The sequence below is a fragment of the Hippopotamus amphibius genome, chromosome 13 (genome assembly GCF_030028045.1).
Source record: "Hippopotamus amphibius kiboko isolate mHipAmp2 chromosome 13, mHipAmp2.hap2, whole genome shotgun sequence".
Lineage (NCBI taxonomy): Eukaryota > Metazoa > Chordata > Mammalia > Artiodactyla > Hippopotamidae > Hippopotamus > Hippopotamus amphibius.
The window spans coordinates 77,038,908-77,063,282 of NC_080198.1; the positions used below are offsets into that span (position 1 = coordinate 77,038,908).

The window sequence follows — 24,375 nt, forward strand, 5'->3', positions numbered from 1 at the left end:
TACTCTAGGAGACAGATCCAAAAAGATGTTGCTGTGATTTATGTCAAAGAGTGTTCTGCCTATGTTTTCCTTTAGGAATTTTATAGTATTCGGTCTTACATTTAGGTCTTTAATCCATTTTAAGTTTATTTTTGTGCATGGTTTTAGAGAATGTTCTAATTTCATTTTTTTCTGTGTTGCTGTTCAGTTTTCCCAGCACCACTTATTGAAGAGACTGTCTTTTCTCCATTGTATATTCTTGCCTCCTTTGTCATAGAGTAATTGAACATAGGTGCATGGGTTTATTTCTTTCTATCCTCTTCAACAGGGATTTAATTCAACAAATATTTACTCTTTACCCAATATGTGCCAGACACTCTTCTTGGTCCTGGGATATGTCAGTGAACAAAACAGACAAAGATCTCTACCCTCATCGAGCTCACATTTTAACAGAAAGAGGCAAGACAGTGAACCTCATAATAAGAAAATTACTGAACAAGTGGAAGAAGGAAAAAGTAGAGCAGGTTGGAGGACGAAGACTGCCCTGGGGAGGGGGTAGAGTGCAGGTGTCTGATTGAGTAGGGGAGACAGGTATGCCTGATTGAGAAAGTGTCATTTAAATATAGGCTAGACTCTGGCATAGGGGGAATATTTTGAAGGTGTTTTCATGGCCATAAAGAAGTGAGATAAATGGAGGGAAAACTTTGACTAACTTGTAATTCTCTCAGAGAGACAAAGGAACTTTGCCTCTAGGCTTATTATCTTTAATGCTGTCACCTTTAAAGTGGGGTATTTTACAACTTTCCTTTGAGGAACAAAAAACTGCCAATCATTTTGTTATGGAAGAAACAAACTTGATTCATAGGGTTTTTAAGTCTGCAACATATTTTCATCATCTATGGAAAATGGTGCGTTCTTACAGTAATTAAACATGGCTTCTGTAAGTGGTCTATAATTAGACAACAAAATATAATTCTTCCTTAGGGACCAAAGATACACTATAACAGATCATAGTTTAAAAGAAATGTGAGAAGATGTCTGTCGACTATAGAATTCCTGAATATCATAGCTCCTTGAGGGACCATGTCTTACTCGTGTTTCCAGCACGTGTTCCAGCAGGAAAAAGGATGCTGATCTTTGTAAATATACCCATAACTTGAAAGACTGTGTCAGCATAACCCAATCCAAACAGACCATTTTTTTGGTTAAGAATCATTTCTCATGGTTTATAATTTAATCATGAACTATGACTTCCATTCAGGAAAATTGATATTATGGTGCTCTCTGAACTGCACTGATATTTATTTTCCCTTTCGAAACTCTGGATGCCCTGTCACCAGGAGCAGCCCTTTCACAGACTTTAGCATATAGTCCAATTTGACCTTCCCACTAAAAACCCCCCTGGCATTAGAGGGCCTGGGGAGAAAGGTCACAGCTGTGTTTACTTTAAGATGCTATTGGCCATTGCAAGAGAAGAGTCTCCCAGTGTAGTTATCTCTGCATATATTGGGATCAATTTAACATATTTAGGTTTTTCACACCCACACCTTATTTTCTGTGATAAAAGAACTGGCAAATATCCTCATGTCCAAATGTGACTTCTGTATTTTCCTTCTTCTTTTTTTTTTTTATTCAGACTTCAGTTTTTCCCTTTTCCCTCCCTCCCTCCTGCCCTCCCTCCCTCCCTCCTTCCTTCCCTCCTTTTCTTGTCATCCATTCAATAAATATCTATTGAGAATTTACTCTGAAATATAGGCCCTGGGGATCAGTGGTAAACCTGAGGTTTACCTAAGTTGTTACGGAGTGAATTTTTTTAGTTAGAAATTTACCTTAAAAATTAGAACTAATATTCAAACATCTTTCTATGTTTATTTTTAGAAAAGTTTTTAGGAATTGAATAAAATACAGGAAATGATGAAGCAAACAGAAAATCTAAAAATCCCTCATGGTGATTGTAAAACATGTGATAGAATTTACTGATGTATAAGCAGGTTTGAAAACCTATACCAACCGTTCTTCCAAAGATATGATTTTAGTTTCGTGAATGGTGAAATCTCTTAACTACGTTCTGTCAGAATTGTTACTATGCAGTAGCAACCGATTTGAGGAGACAGAGAGAGAGAGAGAAACCTGGCCAGTCAGGACATACTACCCTACCTGGCTTGGAAAATTGTGCATAAAATCCTTCCAGCTTTCCCCTTTATCTTCCTTCCTCTCAGTGGGACTAGGCTACCTGCCTGCTAGTCACCAACATATGCCAAGCTCAGGCTTTTCTTCCCGAGTTCTGCTCTTCTCACTCTTCTCTTTCTGTCAGTCAGCAGAAATGTATCTCCTCGTAACGACCCACCTGGAAAGGATGCTTTATTGACCCCCCCCCCCCCCCGCCGCTATAAGTGATTTCTTCTTTCATTTGTGCTTTTTGCTTCGCACCTATCATGAACTGCCCTGGCTTATGGTGATATTTGTGGGTACCTGCTGGATATTTTGTTTGTTCATTCAAAAACGATCACTGCCCACTCTCTCAGGTATCCTGCTATAGGAGACACGATTTAAAAAAAAAAAAAAAAAAAAAAGCCCTGTGAGGCATGGGTCTGAGAAGTTAGTAGTGATACTGAAAAGTAAAGCATTGTGATGGGTGCTGTCAGGCGCAAGGGCGCATGGCAACACACAGCTGAAATGCCTAAGCCAGTCCTGAGGGGCCAGGTAGAGACTTGGTCCCAGTGTAGGCAAGATCACCGAGAACAACTCAGGAGAAGGGAGGGATACCCCTTCTATGGTAACAGGAGGGAGAAAGGAAAACATTAGCTAGGTGCTGGTAAATTTGTGGGAAAAAGTTAAGGGAGTTCCTATCTGAGGTTTTCTGTTTTTCTTTGTGAGCAAGGAGGCAAAGTTATCTGCCGAGGGAGATGGGAGGAGAGCTTATTTGAAGGATAAAATGGAATTGAAAAGATATAAAATAGTTCCTGTAGGGAAAGAAAGAGAGAAATGACAGGAGGCACTTCATGGGTGCCAGGGACCACCAAGGGCTTGGTTCAAGTCACAGACTGTGATGGCAGCTTTCTCTGAAACGATGTGCTTTTCTCTGGAAGGGAGCTGCAAGCAGCTTCTGAGTGTAGCATAGCACAGAAAATGAGTGGGAATTTAAGCTACAGCTCAGCTGTTTATTGGACAAATCACTGCCCTTCACTGATGTCCATTATCTTCTTTTTTTTTTAATAAATTTATTTATTTATTTGTTTGTTTGTTTGTCTGTGTTGGGTCTTCATTGCCGCACACAGGCCTTTTCTAGTTGTGGTGAGCGAGGGCTACCCTTTGCGGTGCAGTAGCTTCTCAGTGTGGTGGCTTTCTCTTGTTGCGGAGCACGGGTTCTAGGCACACGGGCTTCAGAAGTTGTGGCACAAGGCCTCAGTAGTTGTGGCTCATGGGCGCTACAGTAGTTGTGGCACACAGGCTTAGTTGCTCCGCGGCATGTGGGATCTTCCCGGACCAGGGATTGAACCCATGTCCCCTGCATTGGCAGGCGGATCCTTAACCACTGAGCCACCAGGGAAGTCCGGAAGCATCTTAAACTGTAAATCATACAGATGATAGTTATGATCTTACATATATCGATATAAATTTGAATCAGTGACATTTTCCAGGACTTTTCAATGCTGGATAGACCAAAACAAAAAATAAAAAACACCCCTCTAAACCCCAAAAGACCAATTTCCAAATAAAAGACATGTTCAAATCCAATATAAGCTCTAGATACAGTTATAACGAGAATAAATAGACTCAACAGCACTGTTGAGGAGGATGAAGTTGAAAATAATCTCTCAAGTGCCACAAACACTGAAACTAAGCAAGAGGTTAATTTCCTGGAGGTAAGAAATCGCAAAGTTTTAGGGCCAACTGAAAACATTCTTTAAAAGTATAAATATATTCACATAATTCATACAATACATTGAGTGTTCCATTCTCAGGCTTGGTTTCTTTTCAGAAGATGCATAACATGATTTTTAAAAGGAAAATATTATTCTTTCACGCTCGTTATTTTAAAAAGTCCAACTAAGTAGTACTGCTTGTTGAGAAAACGTGTGTTCGGTAAGCAGCCTATTGTCCTGTACCTTTTCTGTCTGTTGTAGGCTGACTGAATGTCATACACAGTGAAGCCAAAAATAGAAAACACACGCAAGCTGCTTCTCATTTCTCTTTCCTGAGGAAATATCTTTAATAAGTGCATTTGATACAGACCCTCTTTTCATCGTAGCTGCTGCACATAATCCTCTGGGAATCCGACTCTGCCTAATGGTCTGAATGTTTAACATTTTAGAAGCGTAGTTGTCCATCACAGGTTCTGGATTTCTTTTCACGTACCATTTTCATGCTTCTACTTATATCCCCTGATTAATCCAAATTACCAACTGACCTCTCTTGAGATAGATCCAAAAAATAAGCAGCTCTCCAATCCCAAAGAAGTGGCTGTGTGCCAGAATCACACACTTGACGGATACAGAACCTTCGCCACTAGGGATATATATTTACCGTTGTCAGTTTCAAATTTACCGGGGAACGTATTCTGAGGTTGAATATGAGCCATTATCGAGCTGGAGGACCGTGTCCCACTTTGGCAGGTCTTCTTGCTGTAAATCTTCTGATCTGATTTAGGAATCACTGCAGGCAAAAATGTCTCTCCCGTTACTAGTAATTATTTAACTGAGATATTTCCTTCAGGCACTTAGTGAAGTAGAATATTGGTCGTGGGGGGGGACAACTGTATAGTCCCAGGACACTGATTACTTTCCTGGAGGCTTCTAATGAAGGAAATAGAAGGAGAGGAAAAAAGAGACGTATACATTGAAAATGGGAAATGTGTGTTGTTTTCAAAATCAGTAAACAAGTATTAGAAGACGGGAAAGCGGGTGGTTAAAGAGTGAGCGTGTGTGTGTGTGTGTGTGTGTGTGTGAACTTAAGTGAACTCTGGTCCTGAAAACTAAGATGGTGAGCAGTGGAGAGGTGGGAGAAGAAAGAGGAGAGGGGGACAGTTTTTACGCAGGAATATCCTGGAGATAGGCCGGAATACCTTCCCAAGTCAGGGTGTTCCTGACGTCTCCAAGGTGGCCACTCTGTCCTCTCTCTCCCCTCAACCACACCATGGCCTGCGATTTGATGTTCCAACAGGAAGACAGCCATTTCTCCATTACAGTGCACCGCTGAGCGCCATGATGCAAGCCTCACTGTCTTTGCTTTGTTATTTAGCACCTCGGGTGCAGACGCGGAGAGCAGGGGGCGGGCGTGGGCAGCAGGAGCTCAGCTTCCTCGCCCCCAGGCTGCCATCAGCGTCCCTGCTGTGCTTGGAGTTGCCTGTCCCCACAATGCCTCCATTTCCCTACATGTAGTCAAGGAAAAGTTGAGAGAGGATTAGAAACTTTTAAGATAGGTTTTTCTTGGCTATTATCTTCCGTAAATTTGGCACACTCTGTAATTTCTATCTAATTCATGCTTAAAATAGCCTATATTTCATATTTAATCTATTATAGGTACCTACAGAGGAAATTATATAGTTTTGCTTTCATTCATAGTTATACAGTGCCACCTAGTGGATCTGTGCTATAAGAACACCTTCACGTTTTCTTTAGCTTTACAGACTTGGTAAAATCAGCTTGTAATATTTAGATGCCTTCTGTTATTCATCACTTTACTAAGACAAAGACTATATAGCAAGACTTGGTACTCAGACTTTTCTTGGTTGTAGAGATGCCAAAACAAAAATAGAGGCTATAAACTTTATCAGAATTTGTCATGTTAAATCTTTCCAGGTTGTGTTTCGTTTCTTTATGCTTCTGTTTTTGCTTTGCATTACCATATGTAAGTAGTTTAACATTGCATTTATTGATGGTGATTTCCCAAGGATTCTTTCTACTCCTGCCCAAGGATTCTTTCTACTCCTGTCTTGCTCTTTCAATTGCATGTTTGCATGCTTGTTTGTTTAATGTCTTTCTATCCCATTGGACTGTATTCCCTACCAAGGCACGCAACATACCCAGCACTGAATGTACAGATGTTAAAGAGAGTGGCAGAAATACTTAGAAAACTGGTAATGTATACATATAGGAAAACTTTAAAAATTGTATTAGTAGTGCCAAGGAGTTGTTGATTGATACATTTTGTCATCTACTCCTTTTACATGGAATAATAACCAAAAGTTTTAACACTGAACCTAATTTCTCAATGAATTATGTTCTTTTTTGTGCCCCAGAATCAACCATGGTGGTATATATTCACAAGAAAGGGATACATTTTATTCGATTAAAGCATCTTAATTAAAATTAATACCAACAAAATATTTGGCATAACCCTGGTGGTGCAAAAATACAAGCCCAAGATTCAAATATTATTCTCCTCCCTCTTCTTTCCCCAGCTTCCCCTTCACTTTCATGTTGTATGAACTCATGTCACACAGGACCAGAGCCAAGAATAGCCAGATGAGGTTTTTAGAGCAATGCTCTCCATCCTTTTACTTTTTCCATTTAAGAGAAGAACAGAAAAGAAAGAGCAGGCAGGAATATAGTAGAGGCCAAAAGATTAAAACGCACTTATAAACAACATTGCAAAATCTGAAAATAGCTCTGAGGTAAGTATCATATAATGCCCTTGATAAGGAAAAAAAAAAAACTAAGGGAACTTTTTGGAAAGTAATTTGATTTTTTTTGAAGCTGTATACACTAAAGTTGAACTCAGAAGAAAAGTGAGATTAGCTATTTATGAGCTTATGCGTGCTACTGTAGAACAGATAAGTAGGCATCTGGAGAGAGCAAAGAAAAACCTCTGATGGTTTTCAACATAGCCTGAGAGAGATGAAACAAGACAGTGTAATTTGGAAACCCTTGTCCTGTTGCCCCCAAAGAAAATGTAAACAGTTAAAAAGCTTTTAACATTCTTTACTGTCACCCCAATTGTCTGAAGACCTTCCTTACCTATCCATCATCCAATTTCCAAAAGAGTGAAAATGGAAAAAATGCAAGTGCATGTCATAGCCTCAGTACAGCCATTACTTGATGCCAGTTTGTTGCTAGACATTCATTTTCAGTTCTGCAAGTTTGAATCTGCCAGGACTGGAATGCTTAGGTGGTAGCTGCTGACAATTTCACAGTAATTTTAGGCTGAGCCTGCCTTTCAGTAAATCATACCAGTAAAAATAAGGTTAATTTTCCTTCCATTACCTCTGCTTTGTCTAGCAAATAATTGCATCAGATTGTGTTTCTAAAATGCCTCAGGGAATTGATTATAGCCTTTGAACTCTTTGAAAATAAAAGGACGATACACTTGGCTGGAGTTTTTGCGCATTGCAGGCTTTTGCAGGCTTTAACTCTAGTTTAACTCTCTTGAAATCACCTCCCCATCTCCGAGGCTGAAGCTGTAGAACAGAGCAGCAGCCAGAGTCATGACTGATGACTGGAGTTTTGACCCAGAAGAAGCGACCTTATCATTACTTTTTTGTTGTCCTTCACTTCTTATTCTGATTCTTCATTCATTGTCCTAAGACTCTCTTGTTGGTACCTATATCTTTTTGTTTGCTTCCCTTTTGTCCCCTCTGATTATTTACTGTTACCAGTTGAAGAAGACACACATTCATCACTTTATGCTTTTCAAACAAAAAATTTATATTAAAAAGTATTGTATATGTCTACATTTGTATATATATGTGTGTGTATTTAAATCAAACTCCTGAATGGTTTTAAAATCTACTGTACCTCTCAACTTTTGTCACCGTCAGATAGTATCAAAAGCTCCCGAAAGGTAGATTCCCTGTCTTCTAGATCATTTTTACAATAACATTTTACAGTAACAAGGTAGCTAATTTGAAAATTTATATCAGTAAATGCCTTCAGGAACTTAAGCCTATCTCAAACTTATCAAACTATAACTGTCCTGTTAAATATACCCTCTCTCTTGAGCTGAGTGGTTTTAAGAGAGGAAAGGTTGTTCGGTACAGATATGATAACAACAGTCAGTTACGTTTTATCCAGTAATTTTATGCCAGGCTGAGTTGTCTGTACTGCACATCACTTCCTCATTTAATCCTTGTCACAACCCTACCAATGGGACACCAGAGCTACGCCCAGGCTGCAGATAGGAAGAGACCAGAGACAAGAAAATCCAGTCCATCTTCTGACTTCCTTGAGGCAAGAGGTGGGGGAGAGGGCAGTGCAGAAGGAGTGATTCTGAATGTTCTGTTTTGTTTTGTTTTATCCTTTTCCTGATTCTTTTATGTATTATACTGTCTGTTTTTTTCTACTCTGAGGTCTCACAACTCATTTCCGAAACCTCAGCAGTGGATTAGTTTCCACGTTGAATGTCTGGGCAGGGATAGACAGATCTCTCTCTCTCTCTCTTTTTTTTTCCTCTAAGAAAATGGCAGAAAATGGCATTATGACCTCGCCTCACCACTACCTTCCTCCTGCTCTTCGAGTCTGCGTTGAACAGCAGTCTGCTTTATTTACGTCTTTTTCTTTAAAGAAAAACTTGGTTGATGTGCCCAACTATGGAATTGTCACGCTTTTCTAGAAATGTTATCTTTAAGGAGATTTATAAAAACAAGAAGAATCTTTGTGGTTTTATTCTGAAAGCCGGAAGTGTTGAGAAGCAAGGCAGACTTCTAATGCTGAGCTTTTTCATTTCAAGCTGTAAAAGATGTGTGGTGGTTTCTACGCATGTTTATGAGGAAGAAGCTATTCACATATTTATTTTTTTCTTCTGGCAAAGCATGACCAGCCACATTGAAAGTACTTTGTGAGACGTTTTTGTCATGGGATTAAAGAAACAGAAAAGGCAGAAGTGGTCTCCTTGCCTAAATAAGTGAACATTATTGCATATTTCTTCAGAGCCTTGCAGTTTTGAAGAAATATTTTATGTACTGTGATGGAATTAGCTAAGTGGCACACCACTGTGCAAACCAGAGCATTTATTTATATATTTTTTGTTTATTTATAAACTTTGGGTGCACTGTGCGTCATGTGGGATCTTAGTTCCCTGACCAGGGAACAAACCCATGCCCCCTGCAGTGGAAGCGCAGAGTTTTAACCATTGGACCGCCAGGGAACTTCTGCTCTTTTTTTGTTGGTTTTTTTTTTTTTTTCAAACCAGAGCCTTTAAAATCAGACCCAATTCCCTTCTTTATTTATAGTTAATGAAGAAACTTAGCAAAATATATGATACACAGCATCCAGGACATTTGCAACCTAAGCTTTATTGTTATTACCATCATGGTATTTTTTCTCTGTCTTCACACATGTTGGTAAATACACATATACATAAATGTATACTTGTGCTTATAAATTACATATACACTTAAATTAATATGTGTTTGCGTATTGCTGAATTCCACGGGGTATCAGGAGGGGCATCCTTACTCCCCTGATAAACACCGAGTCGAGTTCCTTCACGAGTCCAGAGTTTTCAAACCGCAGTTAATATGGAGGACTTCTGAAATCACCTTGGTTATTTAGAATAACCTAGAATAAGCTGGAAATCCTATACCCACGTGCCTCTCACTTGTACTTGCTTCCTATAGACGCCCCTCTACCTGGTAGATCATGGGGAGACTGGACCAGTCAGATGCAACAGGTGCAAAGCCTACATGTGCCCATTCATGCAGTTCATTGAAGGAGGAAGGAGGTACCAGTGTGGGTTCTGCAGCTGCGTGAGTGATGGTAAGTGGCACCAGCACGTGCTCTCGGGGACAGCTCTGCAGCAGACGGCTCGCGCTGTACTTCGCGGCTTCGGAGAAACACACACGTCTGTGAAAGCTCTTAGTGAGACCTGGGCTCTTCCTAAATGCCTTCAGGGGTAATTCAAAGGAATGATGAGGCGGGGAACAGTCTCTCAGGGTTATCTTCTTTAAACCTGAGAGGTAAAATTTCACTTTGCTTCCAACGGAGGCGTTATGGAAAGGAATTGAGAAATTAAATGACTTCCCTGCCTTTGAGTTTTATAAGAAACATAGCAACTTCCCTGTGGCACTCATGCATTTGGATGAGAGTAGGAGGGGCTTGGCTGTCCTCAACTGAGTGTGTTCTGGTTGCCTTCCTTTCAGGGAAATGATAAAGAACTGTCTTTTATCTGTGTTGGCAGACGATAAACTTGAGAGATTGTTCCCTTTCGCCATTCTTCCGAATTCTTCTTGAATGTGAGTTCATCGGTATTTAGGAAAAGCTCAGGTATAACTAAGGGCTTTCACATGTATATAGATCTTTTTCCTCCAATATGAATGTCAGATTGTTTAAGAAAGAAAAAAACGTTATGATGAAGGGCTTTCCCAGATTGACTGTATTTTCAGTTTCATTCCTGTATGAATTCGCAGATGTTGAAAAAAAACTGCAAGCTTGCCAAAAGTGCTTACATTTATTATATTTTGTAACATGGTCTATTTTTTTAAAAATATTTATTTATTTATTTGGTTGCACTGGGTCTTAGTTGCGGCAGGTGGGCTCTTTAGTTGAGGCATGTGACCTCTTAGTTGAGTTGTGGAATGAATGTGGGATCTAGTTTCCTGACCAGAGATGGAACCCAGGCCCCCTGCATTGGGAGCACCGAGTCTTACCCATTGCGCCACCAGGAAAATCCCCATGTCTCTATTTTCAATTCATTGGTGTCAAATAAAGCACATTCTCAGGCTGAGAACATTCCCACATTTATGTTTATAGAGTTTTTCTAGAACCGTGCGGTGATTATGAGAGCGTGAGTCTTTTATGCGTTTTTCTCTGTTTCTTGGTAGACACCCTTCCCTGCAGGGCACCAGCTCTGAGGAATGCACAGCACTCTGCCCAGGGGCCTGTGGCTGCTGGCTTCTCCCTGATGACAAGGGAGCTCAAGCACTTTTCTGCCTGTGTCATCACGTTCTTGGCCTCTTGGTTCATGTGTGTGCTCTGGGGGTAGAGCAATTCTAGTCTCCGTGTTTACCGGCCCCCTTATCACAGTCCATGGCTTTGTCCAACTCCCAGGGCCAGAGACTACATGGTGAGGCTTACTCACAAAGACCTTCAAGAATGCCTTACTGTGCAATGGATTCATTGGTTTCCAGCCTCATCTTGAAGACTGGCTCGTGGTCCTCTTGGGAGGTCTCTCTCCTTGCTCCAACTGTGTCACCTACTTAGTACAAATTGGATATGCCAGTGAGACCAGATTTTGTTCATTCTCCACCCTTACTTTTCTTTCTGAGGAAGATCTTATTCCATCTGTCATCCTGGATGAAATCTGCAACCAGATTCTTGGCTGTCACACAATCTTGGGACCTGGATTTCAGGAACCCTGTGAGGTCGTGCACTTCCCGGGGCTTTAATTTTGGGGGGAAAAAAGTCACGAGATGGCAGAAGCCTCTTCTGAAGCATTTTGATAAGTGCCTACACCAAGGTCACCAAATTTCCAGTGTCTTCACTCAGGCCCTCAACTTTCTTAGCAAAGTGGTCAGAAATGTATCCAGGAGCTATCCACATAGAGCATCTAGGATCTTCATTTTGGTGTCTCTCTGGCCTCACACCCAAAGTGTCAGCTCAGAGCCTTAAAAGGCCCCGCCACTTCCTACTAGAGAAAAAATGCACGGAGTTCTTGTATTTCTACACAGTAAATTCCCCTCCCTTGATATCCATGCCTAGGAAGCTGCCATGTTCATTTTCTGATGGGGTTGTTCATAGTAGACTCCAACATTTGTCCCTGCACGAAAGCCAGACTCCCTTAGATTTACATTGAGGCCTACATTCTTCATTTAGGTTTAAAGAAGACAGAGGTTTGTTGAGTTGGAAAGAACCCAGCAGGCTTGGTCACAGGGCTCCACTCTCTTTCCCTTCAAAGGGTCCAGAGATTACACAGTGGGAAGCACGAGAGGCCAGAAGACACGCGGGAAGACGGGTGTCATTTGGCTGTGGTTAATTTATGGGGGGACTTGAACTCTGGTTTACAAGATGTGACAGATAATATTAAACACTAACAAATATAAAAGTAATTGATTTTTAAGGGGAAATTTTTTCACATATGACATGCAGATGTGTGAATGAAAATAAATTACAGAATCTGTAGAAAGTACCACCATGCATCCTAGAACAACCAGTGCAGCACCGTCCATCTCATCTAATTGGAATAAAATAGCAGTTTAAGGCCCTCCTAGCTTTCTTAGCTCAGCCAAGACTATCAGTTTCCCACTTCTGTAATCTTTTCAAGACATTGAATTTTCCAAATTCAGAGATCCATATGTATACATGAATCTTATAAAGCTTGTTTAAAAAGAAATGCCCATGATATGGTAAGAAAATGGAAAAAAAAATGAAGCCTTAGTGATTATTTTCTTAAGTCCAAACTAAGGAAACAGTCCTGTTGTAACCTATGCGTTAGTTTACAACTAAAAATAAAGAATACTCAGTTATTGGTTTTAAAACAGGTCATTACTTCTGTGGTTTTACAAATGAAAATGTTCTTTACGAAATGCTTAAAACCAGAGCATGACTGCTTATTCTAAATACTTCTATTGTCAGCGGTTTAATAGCCAGCCCTATTAATCTCAAGGCAACAGGAGTTCATTTTTCACAGAGATACCAGGCCATATTTGTCCAAGTGTTCAGTGTGTGACTCATAAGTGTTCCTGTGCTATTGGATGACTTCCAGGGTTTTGCCAGAACTAACCCTCTTAGACATTTGAATCAAATTAAGAGTTCCTCAGCTGAGATCTTAGTGGTGTAGTCTTTCCCTAATACAGTAATCCTCTCCTCTCTGAAGCCCAAACGTTAAAGATTACTGTGCAAACTACCCATGGCTGAAGACATCTCTTAATTAAAAGATAATAAATATAGTCCAAATGACCAATGTATATTTGCTGGTGTATTGAAATTTAAATAGTTAGAAAAGTTGGAATTCCTTTTAAAAGAGGTAATTAAATAAGGACAATTAAATTTTGGTTGTGACAATTTAGAAACTCCAGTACTTTTATCCGCTCGTTCTCGGTGATTATCCAAATCATTAGTGTTTTTGTTATCAGTAACTTGCACAAGGGTCAAGAAGATATTTTAGAAAACCCTCATTCTTTCTAAGCACGCTTTTAAATAGTGGATATTTAGAACGTACTGCATTCCAGCTTTAAAATATTTATTTTCTCATACTAGCTCTTTTCTTCCCATAATAAATTTTGAGAACTTACTAAATTGTCTGTGTTGTAAAAACAAAAGATTTCCTTTCCTATTTTGTTTTTATTAGTTCCACCATTCTATTTCCAACATCTGGACCACATTGGAAGAAGACTGGACCACTACGAGAAGCCAGAGCTATCTCTAGGATCATATGAATATGTTGCTACTTTGGATTACTGCAGAGTAAGTGTTCCCAGGACTTCAAGTGTTTATATGCGGATGTCAAATACAAGTGAATAACCTTCATATGTAATGAACTGACTCTTGATTCACAGACAAAGCATTCAGGTAGTGCCGTGGGGACGTGGAAATGCCTAAGACACAGATCAAGCTTCCTAGCCTGCTAACATGATTAACTAGCCACAGCATCCACGACAGTGATCATCTTTAAAAACTAAAAAGTGGTGGCAGAAAGAAAAAAATAATAATTTCATTTGTATGTCCCTTTCAGATAAGCTAGATTCTTAATGCAGCAGTTGCACAGAGTGCCTCTGCCTTGTTTCGTCAGTCATCTCAGAAGAGTTTCCCTTCCAAGGCAGAAGCTCAGCCGATATGTAAGACTGTTGACGTGTTTCTGCAGCTCTCTTCTCCACTCCAGCTGTCACTGCAGTGATTTCAGCGCTCAGTGTCGCCCTTAGACTATTTCAGCAGCCTGGGATCCTGGCCTCTGGTTTCCTTGCTTTAAAATGTAACCATGAGACTCCCCCCAACTACCTTCATCTAAAAAATTAAATTCAAAAATTGAAGTTTCCTTATAAGGCCATTAGCTACCACCTCAGCTACACCTTCAATTGTAGAAAATTCTGGCCCACGTACTCTGAACACATCACTCCCCTGTACAACTCCATGCTTTTATCTAAGGTACTCTTTTGACCCGACTACCTTTCCATCCTCCTATTACGATACATACCCCGCCTAGCAAACTCCTGCTTACTCTCTAATCCCTGGCTGAAATTTTATTTTATGTGAGGGTGTGAGAGTGTGTACACAACTTTCTCTGACTTCATCATGATTGTTATTTACTAAATCTTTTGATTTTGTTTCCCATATAATTTGGGCCATATGTGTGTTTTAGCAGTTATCCCCGTAGAATTTAAATCTTCCTATATTTTCCCTTTTCCTAGATTCTGATATCCTTGGGAACAAAAATCTTATCCTAGCTATCTTTACGGCATCTACCGGAGTGCCTGTCACAGGGTGGGCAGCTGAGCAATGCGTGTGGATGGATGGATGAATGAATGGGTGGGTGGGTGAGTGAGTGAGTGAGTGAATTTGCATATGGGTTGCTATTCCCAGGACTGGCTGTTTCCCTTATCCAGTGTCATAGTGAGTGTGACATCATTATGGGTATCTTGCAGGGCTTTAAAGTTCTTCAGTGATTTGAAAATATCTTCTTGGGTATCAGTTCAGATTTCAGCTTGTATCTGAAGTGCTGTGTGTAGACAAAGAAACAGAGTCACTCTGACTTACTTCCTTTTCCAAAAATGAATTCCTCCTAGTGGCCAGTTCTCAGAAAACAGCCTCTGACCCACAGATTTCTTTCCTAGGCAACCAGTCCGTGTTGTATTGAATATAAATTACAAAGAACATTATTCCTAGCTAAAAGTTTTTTCAACTGAGTGGATGTAAAAATGTTTCCCAATTAACATACCTTTTGCATTTATTTTAGTGTTTTGTATGAGTTTTTCATTACATTACATAGAACTAGTTATTAAAGAAGAGTTAACACTTTATGAGTTTTAAATGTAACATTTGAACATATTTTGGGAAACATAAGAACATTTTTGGTACAAATGCTTTATTTCAGGCAAAAAAAAAAGTCCTAAAATACAAATTAGTTTTGGACAGTTTATTTGTCCTTTACTGTTATTGACTGAAGAAGAATGACCAGGCAGAACATAAACATTTGAAGTTCTAATTAAATGTAATAAAGTCATTGTAACTAGTGATGGAAAATTTATTCACTGGTCTTTGCAACTGTAGCGTAAATCTAACTATGCTCTGAGTTTCCAGTTCTCTGCCAAAAAAGCTATATTATCTTGATTTTATGCTTTTTTAGCAGAAACTTAGGCAGGGAGTCAAATCTATTTCTGGGAACAAAAGTTTCAGTATCTTCAAACTCTTTTATCTGGAAATGTTCCAGATGTCTAATTGATGGGAAATCTCACACAGCAGGCAAAAAAACAAATAAAAACTGTACATTTTGGAGAGTTTTTGGTAAGCTTAATCTTCCTTTTATTATTCCAAATAAGGTTCATAAGAAAAGAACTCTTAATATCTTCAATTTTAATTATACCTTAAAATGTAAATGAAGTATAATAATGAATTGCTTTAGGGATTTTTGGCTGATGAAAAAGAGCTTATTTAATTTGTATATGTATTTTTTTTTTTAACACCATATAAACATAAAGGAGAATTACAAAATCACATTTTTCCTATTAATTTTAGTTAATCTTAATGCCAATCTTAGATACTAAAATTAACATTCATTGCTCATTCACTGCGTGTGCTGCTCTGTGCTAAGTGCTTTCTGTGTATTGTAGCATGTAGTTCTCACAGGGGACTCGTGTGGTGAGTACCGCCATGAGGTGGGGAAACTGAGGCTTAGAGAGCTTAAGTACCAGCCTCAGGCCATACATGTAGGAAATGGTGGAGCCAGATTGAAAATCATGTCTGTATGACCACAGAACCCCTGCCCTCTGTCAGTACACTGTGGGTGTGTAGGCACGCATTCACAAAATCACCATGGAGTTCCCCTGGGAGAAAAGACCCAGCTCTGTCTCATACCTGAAAGTTTTTTACATAGAAGTTTACCGACTTTATCTATCTACATACAAAGTGTACCTGAAAAGTAAAATCTCATTTCAGACCAGCCTTTTGTTTCCTAAATAAAAATGTAGTTTCTCCACTGAATTTTAGTTCATTTTGACATGTATTATGTACCAAGCATGTCCAAGCCACTTCAGCTATGTGTGTGAGTGATGCCAGAATTAGCAAGAGTGTGAACCTGATCTCAAAGTCCTTACCATGCATAGACCTGATAAGGAAAGTGTATAATTATGATATAAATAATATGTTAAATACTGTAAGAATAGAATAATCAGAGTGCCATAAGAAAACAGATGAGCAGTAATTTCTGATTTGGTGGATGAGGGAAAGCTTTTAAGAGTAAGTGACATCTGAGCTGGTTAAACCACGAGCAGAGTATGGCCGTGTGGAAATGGAAGGGGAAACTTAATGGTGAGCAGAAGCAGTTTCTCGGAGGTATTTGTAACTTTGTAGAAGAGTGACAGGGACCTAGCATAGGGACTAGGGTAATTGGAACGTATATTCCCCCTTCCCCCAAAACACATTCACATTCAAATATTTTTTAAAACACTATGCCAAACAAAATACGTTTCCAGCCAAGGAAATACTTTTCTTGGCCCAGGCCCACTAGATTGTGACTTCTGGATAGAAAATGTTTTGAAAATGGTAAACACTTAAATTAGTGGGAGGAATGTGTATTGGGGCATAATAGGAAATAAAGCTGGGAAATTGTTTTGAGACACAGACTATGCTTTTGTTTTCCACTAGGCATGGCATCATCGCTTTGATCTCTTAGGCTTCTATACGTGTTTGCTAAATGAGTATTATGGGGAGTCTCAGATGCCAGGCCGTTGAAGGATTGTATTAACTCAATAGGCCATGAAGACAATTAAAGGCAAAGAGGGAGTTGTTTCTATTCATCCATCTACACATCCATTTGCTCATCTCACAGTATTGAGCACTCTTCTGAGCCATGCTCTGTGCTTGGCTCTGGGGACTCAGTAAACTTCCTGTCCTCAGAGGCAGTAGCATTGGGATCTATACTGTGCCTTGGAAAGTGCATTCTGACAGCAGTCTGTATAATGAGAGGAGGGAGGTTAGAGGTAGGGAAGTATTAGACGTTAATGTAGTAGTCCAAGCAAGAGGAAATGAGGGTAGTGTAGCAATTCCTCAAAAAATTAAAAATTGAATTACCAAATGATCCAGCAATTCCACTTCTGGGTATATACCCAAAATAATTGGAAAGAGAGTCTCAAAGAGACATTTGCACACCCATGTTCAAAATAGTATTAGTCACAATTGCCAAAAGGTGGAAGCAACCCAAGTATCCATGGATGGATGAGTGGATAAACAAAACGTGGTATATGCATACCATGCAATATTATTGAGCCTGAAAAAGGAAGGCCATTCTGGGCTTCCCTGGTGGCGCAGTGGTTAAGAATCCACCTGCCAATGCAGGGGACACGGGTTCGATCCCTGGGCCAGGAGGATCCCACGTGTCACGGAGCAACTAAGCCCATGTGCCACAGCTACTGAAGCCCGCGCATCTAGAGCCCGTGGTTCACAACAAGAGAAGCCCCCACAATGAGAAGCCTGTGCACCGCAACGAAGAGTAGCCCCCGCTCGCCACAACTAGAGAAAGCCCATGTGCAGCAATGAAGACCCAATGCAGCCAAAAATACAATAAATAAATAAATAATAAAATAAATCTTAAAAAAATAGGACATTCTCTTTTAAGAGGCGAAAGATTTATACGATCTGAAGAGAAACCAGAGTATTGGACATTCTCTTTAAAAACAAAAAAAAGGAAGGAAATTCTGACATATGCTACAGCATGGATGAATATTCAGGACATTATGCTAAGAGAAATAAGCCAATCACATAAATGACAAATGCTGTATGATTTTACTTAACATGAAGTACCCAGGGTAGTCCAGTTCATAGAGACAGAAAGTAGAACTATAGAATGGTGGTTGCTAGGAGCTGGAGAGGGGAAAATGTTAAATGATTGTTTAGCAGGTACAAAGTTTCTGTTTCTCGTGATAGAGTTCTAGAAATGGGTGGTGGTGATGGTTGCACAACAATGTGAATGTACCTGATACCAGTGAACGTAGACTTAAAAATGGTTAAGATGGTAAATTAGTAGTAGTAGTAGTAGTATGTTTTAATTGGGGTATAGTTCTTTTACAATGTTATGTTAGTTTCTACTGTACAGCAAAGTAAAGCAGAGTTCCCTGTTCTGTACAGCAGATTCTCATTAGTTATCTATTTTATACATATTAGTGTATATATGTCAGTCCCGATCTCCCAATTCATTCCACCCCTCTTTTCCCTCCTGGTGTCCATACGTTTGTTCTCTACATCTGTGGCTCTATTTCTGCCTTGCAGACAGGTTCATCTGTACCATTTTTCTTGGTTCCACATATATGTGTTAGTGTATGATATCTGTTTTTCTCCTTCACTCTCTAGGACAGTCTCTAGCTTCATCCACATCCGTACAAATAACCCAGTTTCGTTCCTCTTTATGGCTGAGTAATATTCCATCGTATATATGTACCGCATAAGACAGTAAATTATATTCTGTGCATGTTACCACAATTAAAAATAATTTTTAAAAAGGAAGGAAACAAGGGTCTAAATTTGGGTACTGGCACTAGGAGCCACTGAGAGCTTTATGATTAACTAGGTGTGGCTAGTAAGGGATATGGACGCAGAGAGAATGAGGTGTCCCGCTCAGGTGATTACGCTTTCTGTAAGTTCCCTGTAGAAGAGGCCAGCACAGTGGGAGAGACGTCGTCTTCACTTCCGAGATTTGGAGCGTGCGGTGCTGCTGGAGCCTTGTGTGGAGGTGTGCTCCGGTTGATTGGAGCGCTGGTCGGGAGCTCAGAAAACAGACCGTGAGGAGAGAGAATCTGAGGAGTTGCCTACAGAGAGGTGCTGATTAAAAGTGAGCAAATGAGGGCTTCCCTGGTGGCACAGAGGTTAAGAATCTCCCTGCCAATGCAGGGGACACGGGTTGGAGCCCTGGTCTGGGAAGATCCCACGTGCCATGGAGCAACTAAGCCCGTGCTCTGCAACTACCAACTACTGAGCTTGTGCTGTAGAGCCCTTGAGCTACAACTACTGAGCCTGCATGCCACAACTACTGAAGCCTGTGCACCTAGAGCCCGTGCTCTACAACAAGAGAAGCCACTGCAATGAGAAGCCTGCACACCACAACTAAGAGTAGCCCCCGCTCGCCACAACTACAGAAAGCCTGGGCACAGCACTGAAGACCCAACACAGCCAATAAATAAATAAATAAGCAAATGAGATTCTGTGATGGAGCATGTGGTAAGGAAAAGAAGAAGGTATCCTTTGGAGAAAGATAAGAAAATGAAAAACAGAAGCAGCAGTCAGAGAAGTGGGAGAGGAAGTGACACCACGGGGCCTCAGCAGCTGAAAAAGGGAAAGTGGTCTGCCAGGCCAAAAACTGCAGAGAGAAGAGAGACCGAGGATGAGAGCTGGGTTTTATTTCAAATCACTGTAGTTTGCAGCCAGATCTGTGAGCTTCAAGAGAGCAGTTTTAGTAAGATGTCACGGTAAACCAGGTTATAGCGTTCGTGTTCAAGCCTTTGGGTTGACGTGTAGTGATGTTATTGTTAGAGATACTGAAAGAGAACGTTATTTAGAGGAGTGATGGATTCGTTTTGCACACGTAGCAAACAAGTTGCAATGAAGCATTCTGTAGAAATGTGTCGGTGGGAGATACGGAACCTATTCAGTGGGAAACTGGTGATGCTGAGCCTGGGAGGGAACGTGAGGTTGCTAAGGCACGCTTGGCTTGGTCACGCGAGGTTTTGGTTTAATGAGTGGAAAAGATTGTTATTTTCGTTCTATATAAATCAGCGTAAGTTTCTCTTATGAATTAGATTAGGTGGGAATCAGGAATATTTTGCAGTAAAAATCATTGCTTACGTAGACTGCAGCAGCATTCTTATATTTCTTTGTTCTGATTTTGGCTGTGGCAAAGCCATAAAGTTTTCAGGTGGATAATGTTCAAGTCTTGCAATTTTTTTTTTCTTTTTTCAAATGCAAAACTTTTATTAGAGGACTGTTACATCTAGCCCTATAGTGGATATAGAATGAATTAGTAAGATAATTTGGAGATTTTGTCATCTGCTTTTATAATGGTAACAATTAAAATATAATTTGGAACACTTTTTTCATTTAACAATTAAAATATAATTTAGAACACTTTTTTCATTATCATAAAGATTAAATTAGCCTTAATTCTTTATTCTCTGGTGTGAGTCACTAAAGTTGTTTGCCTGTGGTTCTATTTTCTGAATATTTTGTAAGATCCAACTGAAAAATAGCTTCCTAAGAGCTCTTTGAACACCAGCCAAGAAAGGGACCAAAAGCTACAAAATACCGATGTAGCAGCTGCTTTATGTTACAGTCATTGTTTTAAACAGAGAAAAGGCCCAGTATTCAATTGTTTACCATAAATATGTAAGGAACAGGTATGTATTTAATCATACAGTACAATTTTTTAAGTATACAATTGTATTTTAGTATGTAATTTCATATCTTTAAAGAGCTTATAAAGGAAGAGAATTGAAAATGATGATATCAAGTTAATGAAGTTTTACTTCAGGTTGAAAAACAAACACTAATGATAGTTTTGCACTATTTGGCGATGCAGTTTGCCAGGGTTCCAGGCACACTTCCTCCGCTAAGGCAGAGTGTTATAAGCAAGGCCACCACAAGATGGTACTCACCTTTGCGCAATTGTAATGAGGTCTTCCGAGCCCTGCAAAGGTGAACCTTCTCTGCTAGCTGTCATAATCCTGTCTAATTCAATAGTGGGACCCAGGTCATAGCCTGTAAAATAAACAGCTTTTATTTTTTTTTTTATAGCATCAGGGACTGTTCCAGAAAATGATTTAATTCCACAGATGTCATAACATATTAAATGAGATGTCTGATGACCTTCAAGAGTTTCTGGGTGTTTTAATTTGATTATGAAATGTATATACATTATAATTATATGCGTGTGATTTGTTTGCTTTCTTGTAGAAGAATAAGCCTCCCAACCCACCAGCCTTTATCTTCATGATTGATGTTTCATATAGTAACATTAAGAATGGACTTGTGAAGCTCATATGTGAAGAACTGAAGACCGTGCTGGAAAAACTTCCAAAGTAAGGGAACTGCGATTCTTTTTGTAACTTATACAGTATTGCTGAGTTAACATATTGGCCAGAAAACAAGTACAGAATGGCCCATGGGTCTCTTCTGCTAATGGGGACGTTGGATAATTGTTTACAATGTATAAACAATTATAAACAGCATCAAACAATCCTTAAAAAATCAGTCATCTTTTGTACAAACCAAAAGAAACACAACTGATAAGAAATAATGCCATGGTGGACTTCCTAGATGGCGCAGTGGTTGGGAATCCTCCTGCCGATGCAGGGGACACGGGTTTGAGCCCTGCTCTGGGAAGATTCCACATACCATGAAGCAACTAAGCCAACTAAGCCCATGCGCCACAACAATTGAGCCTGTGCTCTAGAGCCCATGTGACGCAACTACTGAAGCCCACATGCCTAGAGCCCATGATCCACAAGAGAAGCCACTACAATGAGGAGCCCGCACACCACAATGAAGAGTAGCGCCTGCTCGCCGCAACCAGAGAAAGCCTGTGTGCAGCAACGAAGACCCAACACAGCCAATAAATAAATAAAATAAATTTATTAAAAAAAATAAAAAATAAAAGGGGAAGAAAAAAAAGAAATAATGCCATGGTAAACAACACTCAAAAATCCATTCTAAATTGTAAGGAGAATCCCAGCAGTGTGATGGAAAAGGCCTTGGACGTCTGTTATTCACTTTTCAAAAGCGTTGATTTTCCAGTGGAACGGGGTAGTTGCTGGGTGTGATGGAGAGTTCTAAGGATGCCAGGAAACTGAACTGTTGTCTCATGGCAGGCACTGTGGCTTTTTGGCCAAATTTCCTTTTGCCGTTATGGTACTCTGTCTAACCCCTCTGCAGCTTTCCTGCTTCTATGTTCTGTAACTGAAGGGCACAGGGTACATCACTTGTCCTGCTGTTGCAGAGGGCAGGGCATAAAAGGAAAGGTGAAAAGATACATTAGCAAACATGACTGTGTTTTATCATGTACAAACTAGTTGTTTAGGATGTGAACTAGCATCTAGTAAGGAGACTTGAGAGCAATGAGAAAGCTTTCCTTATGAGAGGACGATATGCTTAAGAAAATAAAAGAGGCTAGGAACGATTGAAACGTAGCGTCAGCACCAGTCTTAACATCGTCCACCCCTCCCCATGTCCTGAACATAAGCAGCCTCTGTTCTGGAAGAGGATGCTTTGAGGGGCAAGTTGTCTGCAGCCCCTAAGTCTCCCCAGGTCCTCGGGTGCCCACTTCTCTGTATTTGTTCCACGTGCGGCTGTGTTTGGTGCCTGTGAGGCTCAGTTGAGTGAACTCTGGACCTCCCAGGAGTAGTTTTGTTTGTGTCCATGAAGCTGAAGTCATAATATTCTCATGAATGGTTTGGAAAAGCAGTGGGGATGTTTAAAAAACATTGAGGTGATTTCAAACTGAATTCTACAATGAGGAATGAGCTGGGAGCAAGTTGAAGATGGGGCAAAAGAAAGACCTCTGATGCCTGCCGACTGTTGTGACTGTAGTTTCTGTTACCTCATTCTCAGGGACACTCGACAAGTATGAGCTTTCTGCTGAAAATGACATATTTGATCACAGACTGCTTTAATACTGCATCTGAGTTTCGAACTTGAGTTGTACGAAAGAAAACTACTATAATTTCTGGAAATGGTCTCTCTCTCTCTCTTTCTCTTCCCCCCCCATCCCCTCCTCCCTTCCTTCCTCCCTTTCTCTCTCTCCTCCCTCCCTCTGCGCCCCGCCTCCCCGTCTCTCCCATCTCTCAAACTGATTCAGGTTTAGTTTCTCATAAGCTGTTTTCACAGTCACTTCACCAACCCCTTGTTTCTTTTCAACGCACTAGTGATGTGAAGCTTATAACCTGCTGATATCAGTTATGAAACCACACTGTTAGGGGTCGTCATGACTGTTATATCCCATTGGAGCAGACATGTGACTTTGGCAAGAGAAAGGAGGGGAAGAAAGGATGCTGCTGCTTCTCATCACTTTTCAGATAACTCTCTTGAAAGTTTTTATTCAGGCCAAAATACCTTCTTTTCCTTTATTTTTTAAAACAAATCTGTGTTTTTCTTTTCTCCCCTGAAATTTCTTTTAGGCTGCGTGTATGTGATAACTATATTTTTAATGGTAAGAGTGCCATCAATTTGCTTTACTCCTGTGAACTAAAGCAGTCTTTTTAAAGCACAGTGTAAGTCTTGATTAATATCTAAGGTATGTTCATCTCTCAGCTAATCTTTTGAAAACGGAAAGCCCATTCCTACTCTTCAGCTTTGTTTTTTTGTTTTGTTTATTTATTTATTGGGTGTGTTGGGTCTTCATTGCTGTGCACAGGCTTCTCTTCATTGTGGTGCACAGGCTTCTCATGTTGATGGCTTCTCTTGTTGCAGAGCATGGGCACTAGTCGCGCAGGCTTCAGTCGTTGTGGCACATGGGCTCAATAGTTGTGGCTCAAGGGCTCTAGAGCTCAGGCTCAATAGTTGTGGTGCACAGGCTTAGTTGCTGCGTGGCATATGGGATCTTCCTGGAGCAGGGATTGAACCTGTGTGCCCAGCATTGGCAGGCAGATTCTTAACCACTGCGCCACCTTACTCCTTAACTTTGAATTTGCATCTTTGATATTGCCAGGTTGCCAGACTTTTCTGTCTGACTTCTCTGGAACAGGAAAGAAAAGATTTGAAGTGTTTCACTTACTACTCAGATCAAACTCTCATATTTTTTTCTGGTTGTTTGTGTTTAATGCTGCTGTAGCTAAAATGTTCAAAATGCTTGATTTTGGAATATTCTGGTTCTTCTAGTTACTAGTATCTTCAGTGTTGCTCTGTCATATTCATTCCATTATAATAGTAGGGACAAGTGTTGAGGGAAGGGGTCATTGAAAAATGGAACAAAACTCATTCTTCGTTAAGATATCCCTATATAACTCTACAGAATTTGTGTAGAATCAATATGAAGGAGAGACTGAGATTTCGTTTTCTTCTGGATGTGGTTTAACAAGGCAGCTATACTGTTGAAAACAAAAATTTTAGGATAGTTCTTTATTTCTCAAATTTGAAAACAGTTTTCCCAGTGGAAACATTACTAATATGTTGTAATAATGTGAGATGTCCTGGTTAGATGTTTATAAAAATGTTAATTAGATTTGAAGTGAACCCTGTGAATCCCAGGATACCCTTTTCCCATCACAGAAAATATCGAAATCCAATGGGGAATAGCAGTCCAGATTCTTCTCTGTAATTTTTCCTTTGT

At 40.0% G+C, this 24,375-nt stretch overlaps 1 protein-coding gene across 3 annotated transcripts in view; it reads left to right on the forward strand.

Moving 5' to 3' along the window:
* The window catches only part of SEC24D (SEC24 homolog D, COPII coat complex component), a 113,287-nt gene that overhangs the window by 59,030 nt on the left and 29,882 nt on the right, over positions 1-24,375 (forward strand). For all 3 annotated transcript variants that reach the window (XM_057705665.1, XM_057705668.1, XM_057705667.1), the window contains exons 9-11: positions 9,536-9,674; positions 13,204-13,319; positions 21,006-21,130. In XM_057705665.1, coding sequence (XP_057561648.1) covers positions 9,536-9,674; positions 13,204-13,319; positions 21,006-21,130 — 380 coding nt within the window. The remainder of the gene's footprint in view (positions 1-9,535; positions 9,675-13,203; positions 13,320-21,005; positions 21,131-24,375) is intronic.